The sequence below is a fragment of the Eriocheir sinensis genome, unplaced genomic scaffold (genome assembly GCF_024679095.1).
Source record: "Eriocheir sinensis breed Jianghai 21 unplaced genomic scaffold, ASM2467909v1 Scaffold613, whole genome shotgun sequence".
NCBI classification, from domain to species: Eukaryota; Metazoa; Arthropoda; class Malacostraca; order Decapoda; family Varunidae; genus Eriocheir; species Eriocheir sinensis.
The window spans coordinates 80,001-90,000 of NW_026111958.1; the positions used below are offsets into that span (position 1 = coordinate 80,001).

The window sequence follows — 10,000 nt, forward strand, 5'->3', positions numbered from 1 at the left end:
AGAGAGAGAGAGAGAGAGAGAGAGAGAGAGAGAGAGAGAGAGAGAGAGAGAGAGAGAGAGAAATCAAACACAATCGAACGGGCTTCTAAAATTAAACACACACACACACACACACACACACACACACACACACACACACACACACACACACACACATACACACACACACACACACATAGTTATGAGGTCAATTAAATGTCACGTGACCAAAACAAAGTGGCGACCCCAAAGAGGAGGAGGAGGAGGAGGAGAAAGAGGAGGAGGAGGAGGAGGAGGAGGAGAAGGACGAGGAGGAGGAGGAGGAGGAGGAGGAATGCTTGAATAATGGAAGAGGAGAAAGAAGAGAGGTAAAGAGGAGAAGGGAAGGATTAAGAAAGAGGCAAGGAGGAGGAGGAGGAGGAGGAGGAGGAGGAGGAGGAGGAGGAATGAAGAAGAAGACGAGAATAGTAGAGAAATATCAATATCTTTTAGTCTCTCTCTCTCTCTCTCTCTCTCTCTCTCTAGGAAGAAAGAAGAAAAGAAAGGAAGGAAGGAAAGGAGGGAGGGAGGGAGGGAGAGAGGGAGGGAGGGAGGGAGGAAGGAAGGAAGGAAGGAAGGAAGGAAGGAAGGAAGGAAGGAAGGGAGGGAGGGAGGGAGGAAGAAAGGAAGGAAGGAAGGAAGGAAGGAAGGGAGGGAGGGAGGGAGGAAGGAAGGAAGGAAGGAAGGAAGGAAGGAAGGAAGGGAGGGAGGGAGGGAGGGAGGAAGGAAGGAAGGAAGGAAGGAAGGAAGGAAGGAAGGAGAAGAAAGGAAGAGATAGAAAGAGGAGAGAAAGGGAAAACAAATAATAATAATAATAATAATAATAATAATAATAATAATAATAATAATAATAATAATAATAATAATAATAAAGAAAAAAATAAAAAGAAAACGAGAAAAGGAAAAGAAAACGCAAGACAGGAAAGAAAATAAGCGGGAAAACTATTCTATTCCTGTTGATCCTTCTTCTCTAACGGTAGTGGAAAGATACCTGCTGAGAGAGAGAGAGAGAGAGAGAGAGAGAGAGAGAGAGAGAGAGAGAGAGAGAGAGAGAGAGAGAGAGAGAGAGAGAGAGAGAGAGAGAGAGAGAGAGAGAGAGAGAGAGAGAGAGAGAGAGAGAGAGAGAGAGAGAGAGAGAGAGAGAGAGAGAGAGAGAGAGAGAGAGAGATAGAATGTATTATATAAAGAAAACTCAAATAATCGAGAAAAAGAGAAAGGAAAGGAAGGAATGAAGGAAGGAAGGAAATAAGGAAGGAAGGAAGGAAGGAAGGAAGGAAGATAAAAAGCAAAAAATCAAGGAATAAGAAAAGAAAGGATGAAAAGGAAAGAAAGAAAAGAAACAAGTAAAAGAAGAAACTATAAGAAAATAATAAGAAATAAAAGAAAAAAGAAAGAAAGGAAGGAAGGAGAGAAAAAAAGATTAGTTAAGAAAGGAAGGAAGGAAGGAAGGAAGGAAGAATGGAAGGAAGGAAGAAGGAAATGAAGGAAGGAAGGAAGGAAGAATGGAAGGAAGGAAGAAGGAATTGAAGGAAGGAAGGAAGGAAGAATGGAAGGAAGGAAGAAGGAAGGAAGGAAGGAAGGAAGGAAGGGGATTGGTTAAGCGTCCATCAAACTCGCCAATAAGCGTTCAGGATTGCTTCTGACGTGTGTGTGTGTGTGTGTGTGTGTGTGTGTGTGTGTGTGTGTGTGTGTGTGTGTGTGTGTGTGTGTGTGTGTGTGTGTGTGTGTGTGTGTGTGTGTGTGTGTGTGTGTGGAGAGAGAGAGAGAGAGAGAGAGAGAGAGAGAGAGAGAGAGAGAGAGAGAGAGAGAGAGAGAGAGAGAGAGAGAGAGAGAGAGAGAGAGAGAGAGTGCGAGTGAGAGAGAGAGAGAGAGAGAGAGAGAGAGAGAGAGAGAGAGAGAGAGAGAGAGAGAGAGAGAGAGAGAGAGAGAGAGAGAGAGAGAGAGAGAGAGAGAATTAAGCAATCAATCTTAAGTGATAAAATATAAGTTTTTCTCTCTCTCTCTCTCTCTCTGACACTTAAGGGTAACCATGACAACCGAAGCGTGTGTGTGTGTGTGTGTGTGTGTGTGTGTGTGTGTGTGTGTGTGTGTGTGTGTAGTTGGGCGGGCGGTGGCTGAGTGATTTGCGTGACGGCGCCGCGGAAAGGTGGACAGGCGTTCGAGTCCAGGTGACCGTCACAGCTGGAGTTTTTCAGTCACCGCTGAGTGGCCGCAGACTACCCACATGCTGTCCTGAAGACTACCTATCAACCAGGACTTTAGATTCTCTTTTTAACCCGGTAGCAGCGACGGGCCAAATTTGTGGCTTCACCGTGTAGCAGCGACGGGCCAAATTTGTGGCTTTACCGTGTAGCAGCGACGGGCCAAATTTGTGGCTTTACCGTGTAGCAGCGACGGGGCAAATTTGTGGCTTCACCGTGTAGCAGCGACGGGCCAAATTTGTGGCTTCACCGTGTAGCGACGGGCCAAATTTGTGGCTTTACCGTGTAGCAGCGACGGGCCAAATTTGTGGCTTTACCGTGTAGCAGCGACGGGCCAAATTTGTGGCTTTACCGTGTAGCAGCGACGGGCCAAATTTGTGGCTTTACCGTGTAGCAGCGACGGGCCAAATTTGTGGCTTTACCGTGTAGCAGCGACGGGCCAAATTTGGCTTTACCGTGTAGCAGCGACGGGCCAAATTTGTGGTTTTACCGTAGCAGCGACGGGCCAAATTTGTGGCTTTACCGTGTAGCAGCGACGGGCAAATTTGTTGCTTTACCGTAGCAGCGACGGGCCAAATTTGTGGCTTTACCGTGTAGCAGCGACGGACCAAATTTGTGGCTTTACCGTGTAGCAGCGACGGGGCAAATTTGTGGCTTTACCGTGTAGCAGCGACGGGCCATATTTGTGGCTTTACCGTGTAGCAGCGACGGGCCAAATTTGTGGTTTCACCGTGTAGCAGCGACGGGCCAGATTTGTGGCTTTACCGTGTAGCAGCAACGGGCCATATTTGTGGCTTCACCGTGTAGCAGGGACGGGCCAAATTTGTGGCTTCACCGTATAGCAGCGACGGGCCAAATTTGTGGCTTCACCGTGTAGCAGCGACGGGCCAAATTTGTGGCTTCACCGTGTAGCAGGAACGGGCCAAATTTGTGGCTTCACCGTGTAGCAGGAACGGGCCAAATTTGTGGCTTCACCGTGTAGCAGCGACGGGCCAAATTTGTGGCTTCACCGTGTAGCAGCGACGGGCCAAATTTGTGGCTTCACCGTGTAGCAGGAACGGGCCAAATTTGTGGCTTTACCGTGTAGCAGCGATGGGCCAAATTGTGCCATGATTTAAACCCCCAAAATAGATGATACATAAACTGATCACAAATGCTTCGATATATATTATGAAATGGTTTGTGTGAGTGATGATTTTTTCCTCATTTTTTTATCGCTTAGAGGGACCATTAAGAAACAGGATCCCCGCTGCTTCCGGGTTAAACAGAGGATCAAAGATGAGTTCCAAAGGGCAACAAAAAATCACCCATGGCCTGGTCACGAGCTGGACTCATCGACAACATGTACCCTCCCTATTATAGCAAGTCTCATTAGCCGATCTCTGGGTACAGGCGGGACCTCAGAGCCCACACACCCCATCACCCTTCTCTTAATTCCTATATAGCCAGCGAGAAAATACAGGCCTGAGAGGGGCAGGGCAAAGCTTCAACCACTGAGATACCGGAGTGGTGTGATATGGTGTGTGTGTGTGTGTGTGCGTGTGCGTGTGCGTGTGTGTGTGTGTGAGCGTGTATATATCAAAGTTTAATCAAGCCTTCCCTCGTGAAAACGCAAATTTACTTAACAAAAACAAAATCGTTAATTCAAAGAGAAAGAGCGAGCGAGAGAGAGAGAGAGAGAGAGAGAGAGAGAGAGAGAGAGAGAGAGAGAGAGAGAGAGAGAGAGATATATAGAGAGAGAGAGAGAGAGAGAGAGAGAGAGAGAGAGAGAGAGAGAGAGAGAGAGAGAGAGAGAGAGAGAGAGAGAGAGAGAGAGAGAGAGAGAGAGAGAGAGAGAGAGAGAGAGAGAGAGAGAGAGAGAGAGAGAGAGAGAGAGAGAGAGAGAGAGAGCGAGACAGAGAGAGAGAGAGAGAGAGAGAGAGAGAGAGAGAGAGAGAGAGAGAGAGAGAGAGAGAGAGAGAGAGAGAGAGAGAGAGAGAGAGAGATCTAATCAACAACGACTTTCTTTCTCTCTTTAATTTTCTCTAACTTTTAAACATTCTTCTTCCCACTAGAGACTTCTTCTTCTCTCTCTCCCGAACAAGTTAACAGTAATTCATTGTCTTTCTTTAGAGCTAACTTCATGCATGACTTGAGAGAGAGAGAGAGAGAGAGAGAGAGAGAGAGAGAGAGAGAGAGAGAGAGAGAGAGAGAGAGAGAGAGAGAGAGAGAGAGAGAGAGAGAGAGAGAGAGAGAGAGAGAGAGAGAGAGAATACCTGTAAGTGGAGGAGTCTCCGCCCCCCCGCTCTCTCTCTAATTCTCTAAAAATACATGTTTCAGTTTATTCTTGTTAATCCAGTTTCTTCGAATGTCTCTTTAATTTTCTCGTAATAGAAGAGAGAGAGAGAGAGAGAGAGAGAGAGAGAGAGAGAGAGAGAGAGAGAGAGAGAGAGAGAGAGAGAGAGAGAGAGAGAGAGAGAGAGAGAGAGAGAGAGAGAGAGAGAATATCAAGATTGAACACGAAAGAACAGTAGCTCTCTCTCTCACCAAATCATTACTCGCTCACTCTCATTTAGCGAAAGAAAATTTTCACCTTAATGATAAAATAGGTTCATTGTGGGCGTTTAATTCTACGAAGAGAGAGAGAGAGAGAGAGAGAGAGAGAGAGAGAGAGAGAGAGAGAGAGAGAGAGAGAGAGAGAGAGAGAGAGAGAGAGAGAGAGAGAGAGAGAGAGAGAGAGAGAGAGAGAGAATATTCATTACTTCACTGAAATGATTGAAAGGAAGGAAGGAAGGAAGGAAGGAAGGAAGGAAGAAAGGAAGGAAGGAAGGAAGGAAGGAAGAAAGGAAGGGAGGTAAGAAGAAAGGAAGAAAAAGAAGATAGGAGAAGAGGGAAAGGGAGAAAAGAAAGTCAAATAAGAGTAAAAGAAAGAAAGGAGACAAGAAAAAAAGAAAACTGTGAACGAAGGAATTAAATTTTGTATAGGAATTCGACACACACACACACACACACACACACACACACACACACACGCCCGCGCACATGTCCTATCACGCTCATCTTATAAAGAGAGAGAGAGAGAGAGAGAGAGAGAGAGAGAGAGAGAGAGAGAGAGAGAGAGAGAGAGAGAGAGAGAGAGAGAGAGAGAGAGAGAGAGAGAGAGAGAGAGAGAGAGAGAGAGAGAGAGAGAGAGAGAGAGAGAGAGAGAGAGAGAGAGAGAGAGAGAGAGAGAGAGAGAGAGAGAGAGAGAGAGAGAGAGAGAGAGAGAGAGAGAGAGAGAGAGAGAGAGAGTAATTAGGTTGTGATCGGAGGAGCCCAAAGGAGAGAACAGTTTGGGAGAGTAAGCTGAAGAATTAGATGTTAGGAAGAGGTCTAGAGTGTTGGACTTCTGAGACACCTCCATCTCTCACATCACCCATTTCCAGAGGTCAAGAAGGAGGTCAATCGGGTTCTATTAAGTGGTTTCTTAGGATGACGGTACAGAGGAAGGGTCACACTACCACCAGGGTCATGAAACTACCCCTGGAAATGGCCACAACTCCTACGAAAGCCTTGTCAGTTATGTCTTTACAAATATTATCCATAGACGCTTCCAACCCTCACATCACCCATTTCCAGAGGTCAAGAAGGAGGTCAATCGGGTTCTATTAAGTGGTTTCTTAGGTTGACGGTACAGAGGAAGGGTCACACTACCACCAGGGTCATGAAACTACCCCTGGAAATGCCTGAAACTCATACGAAACTATTACCACTACTACTACTACTACTACTACTACTACTACTACTACTACTACTACTACTACTACTACTACTACTACTACTACTACTACTACTACTACTACTATTACTACTTCAACTGCTGTCTCTTTCACTTCTCTCTCTCTCTCTCTCTCTCTCTCTGAAGGGAAAAACAAAAGAATAAATAAAAGAATATGAGGAAATAAAAGAGAGGGAAGAAAGAAAGAAAGAAAGGAGGAAGAAAAATATTGGTATGGGGAGGGAGAGAGAGAGAGAAAGGAAAAGTGAAGTTACTGGTTATAAAATAGGAGGAGGAGGAGGAGGAGGAGGAGGAGATGTTGGAGGTGGAGGAGGAGGGCAATGAAGAGGGAGAGAAGAGAAAGAATACTAAAAGGAAGAGGAGTTGGGAGGAGGAGGAGGAGGAGGAGGAGGAGGTTACAATGAGTCTGCATTGCGGAGTACTGGGTGAGAGAGAGAGAGAGAGAGAGAGAGAGAGAGAGAGAGAGAGAGAGAGAGAGAGAGAGAGAGAGAGAGAGAGAGAGAGAGAGAGAGAGAGAGAGAGAGAGAGAGAGAGAGAGAGAGAGAGAGAGAGAGAGAGAGAGAGAGAGAGAGAGAGAGATAGAGAGAGAGAGAGAGAGAGAGAGAGAGAGAGAGAGAGAGAGAGAGAGAGAGAGAGAGAGAGAGAGAGAGAGAGGACGAAAACAACAGGAAATTGTATAAATGTTGGAAAGAAAATAATGTCTCTCTCTCTCTCTCTCTCTCTCTTTATTTAAACTGATGAATCTATAGTACTCTCTCTCTCTTTATGTTCTTTATTATTTTCTTCACAAACGCAAAAGACGGTGTTGAAAGATTTTATAAGGTGAAGAAAATGAGTTCAATCTACTAATCGTTTTGTCTTCCTTTTTCTTCTTTTCTTCTTCTTCCTCTTTCTTCTCTTTGTACTTTCCGTTTTTCGCTTCGAGTTTATTTTTTTTCTTCTTTTCTTCTTTGTCTTCTTTTTGTACTTCTTCTTTTCTTTCTTTTTTTTCTTCTTTCTTTTTCTAAATTTGCTTCTCGTTTCAAGTTCATTTTCTTCTTTTTTTCTTCACTTTTCTTCTTTTTCTTCTTTTATTTTCTTTTGTATTTTGTTTTTCGCTTCTCTATTTTCTTTTTTACTTGATTTTCTTCTTTTACTTCATTTTCTTCTTTTCTTCTATTTCTTTTATCTTTTTTTCTTCTTTTCTTCTTTGTCATCTTTTTGTACCTTGGTTTTCGCTTCATGCGTTATTTTCTTTCTTTTCTTCATTTTCTTCTTTTTTCTTCTTTTTCTTCTTTCTTTTTTTTAAATTTGATTCTCGCTTCAAGTTCATTTTCTTCTTTTTCTTTTCTTTCTTCTTTTTCTTCTTCCTTTTTGTAATTTTGCTTCTCGCTTCAAGTTCGTTTTCTTCTTTTTTTCTTCACTTTGCTTCTTTTTCTTCTTTTCTTGTATTTGTATTTTTTGTTTTCGCTTGGAGTTCATTTTCTTCTCGTCTTCATTTTTCTTCTTTTTTTGTATTTCTTTTATCTGAATTTTTCTTCATTTTCTCCTTTTCTTCTATTATTTTTATCTGAACTTTTCTTCTTTTTGCTTCTTTTCTTCTATACCTATTTTCTGTATTTTTGCTTGGAGTTGATTTTTTTCTTTTTTCTTCATTTTTCTTTTTGTATTTTATGTTTTTTTGCTTCGATATATTTTTCTTCTTCTAAATCTTTCTTCTTATTTTTTTTTTACTTTATTTTTCACTTCGAGTTAATTTTTCTTCTTTTGTCTTTTCTTTTCCTTTTTTCTTGTTTTCAAATTTTCCGTTTTTCGCTTTTTGAGGTCATTTCTTCTTTCTTCTTCTTTTCTTCTTTTCCTTATTGTCTTCTTCTATTCTTTCTTATATTCCTTATTCCTCCTTCAATTCCTTATCTTCTATTGCTTATTTTCTTTTTCTGATACTTATTTCCTTCTTTTCTTCTTTTTGAGAGAGAGAGAGAGAGAGAGAGAGAGAGAGAGAGAGAGAGAGAGAGAGAGAGAGAGAGAGAGAGAGAGAGAGAGAGAGAGAGAGATATAGAGAGAGAGAGAGAGAGAGAGAGAGAGAGAGAGAGAGAGAGAGAGAGAGAGAGAGAGAGAGAGAGAGAGAGAGAGAGAGAGAGAGAGAGAGAGAGAGAGAGAGAGAGAGAGAGAGAGAGAGAGAGAGAGAGAGAGAGAGAGAGAGAGAGAGAGAGAGAGAGAGAGAGAGAGAGAGAGAGAGAGAGAGAGAGAGAGAGAGAGAGAGAGAGAGAGAGAGAGAGAGAGAGAGAGAGAGAGAGAGAGAGAGAGAGAGAGAGAGAGAGAGAGAGAGAGAGAGAGAGAGAGAGAGAGAGAGAGAGAGAGAGAGAGAGAGAGAGAGAGAGAGAGAGAGAGAGAGAGAGAGAGAGAGAGAGAGAGAGAGAGAGAGAGAGAGAGAGAGAGAGAGAGAGAGAGAGAGGATTGAAAATGAGGTTATGTGGATACGATTAAAAGTGGACTTGGGCAGGACAGAATGGAGCACACTAACACCAAACAGAGGACCAGGTGGAGAGGTGGAATTAGAACCTTTGCTGGGGCGGGATGGAGCACACTAACACCAGACAGAGGACCAGGTGGAGAGGTGGAATTAGAACCTTTGCCGGGGCGAGATGGAGCACACTAACACCAGACAGAGGACCAGGTGGAGAGGTGGAATGAGATAAGAATGATGATGATGATAATTGCATAGTCGAACATACTCTACCGGAATGTGATAAATTGCATAAAAACGAAAATGCAGTAACGTTTCCAAGTACTTGTCGATTTAGAAGTGTTGATGGCTGCCTGTAGTGGCGTAAATGTAATGTTAAACGATAAATCACACACACACACACACACACACGAGCGAAAAAATAATTATTTATTCTCGACAAGGCTTGATTATACTTACACACACACACACACACACGGCCTCCACAGCCCTTTCCCTCTCTCTATTCTATTTCATTTCACACACACACACACACAAACACAAGAAACAAACACTAACCTCAGGACCAGCACCACAGCGGGCAGGTTTCCAGGGGGGTGCAGGTACAGGGGGGCATGGATTGTAGTCCCAGGGTGGAGCGGGGCACGGGGGACCAGAACATGTACCAGAGAATCAGTTGACAATTCCTCGTAGCCGTGAGAGTCCAGGGTCAGTACCACCTCACCGACCCCCGTTTCTGGCTGGACCGTGACTCTGGGACCGCCGAGATTAGGACTCCCAGCATCCCTAGACACACACTCGCTCGGTCCAGGCGCAGTCCCGACCAGATAGGACACTTGGACCGCCACACGAGGGATTTTGACAGTGGCGCGAGTGTGTGGCGGCCACCAACGGGATGGGATTGCTAAGGTCACGAGACAGGTTGCGTCTCCACCGGTTTCTCCTGCTCCGGTTGGCGTGCAAGAGGCTGAGAGCGCGTCCAGAGAGTGCCTGGCTATGACCGTGACGCAGACATGTGGTGAGTGATGCCCTCTAGCCCCTGCGCCGTGTACCAAGACCCTAAGAGCTGGCTGGGCACGTGAGACCACCTTGTTGACCAGATGCGCGGAGACTTCGAGCTGGTGTGGCACCGGTGGGATGTGGTTGGTGAATGCCGCCTCTTGTTCAAGCTTCGTGGCGTTGGGCTCATCGTCAGGGAACTCCGGCAGGACGTAGCGAGCAGGGACTGTTTGCTTGGTGCTGAAGGGGCCGTAGGTGGCACGGATCAAGGCGGGGCGTGTGGGGTCGAGTACGGTGAACCTTTCGACGTCCAGCACACCGCCGTCCGCGCCCATTCCCCCAACCACGGACGGGGCGTGGCCACTGTCCTCGGGCCGCAGGAAGAAGCCGCTGTCTGGGTTTTGGAAGTGTAGGTCCACCGAGGAGACGCCTGTGTGGAAAAGAGGTTTACATAGATTTACACAGATATTCAGACCACAAGGTTTACATAGATTTACATAGAGATTCAGGCCACACAAATATAGATAGGTAGAGATAGATAGATACAGATAAACAGATAGATAGACAGACAGATATGTA

At 44.8% G+C, this 10,000-nt stretch overlaps 1 protein-coding gene across 1 annotated transcript in view; it reads right to left on the reverse strand.

The window, feature by feature from the left end:
* LOC126993442 (transmembrane protein 132C-like) overlaps window positions 1-10,000 on the reverse strand; it is a 79,984-nt gene that overhangs the window by 60,638 nt on the left and 9,346 nt on the right. The window contains 1 exon segment of the mRNA XM_050852566.1: window positions 8,981-9,851. Within this exon segment, the coding sequence (XP_050708523.1) occupies window positions 8,981-9,851 (871 nt within the window).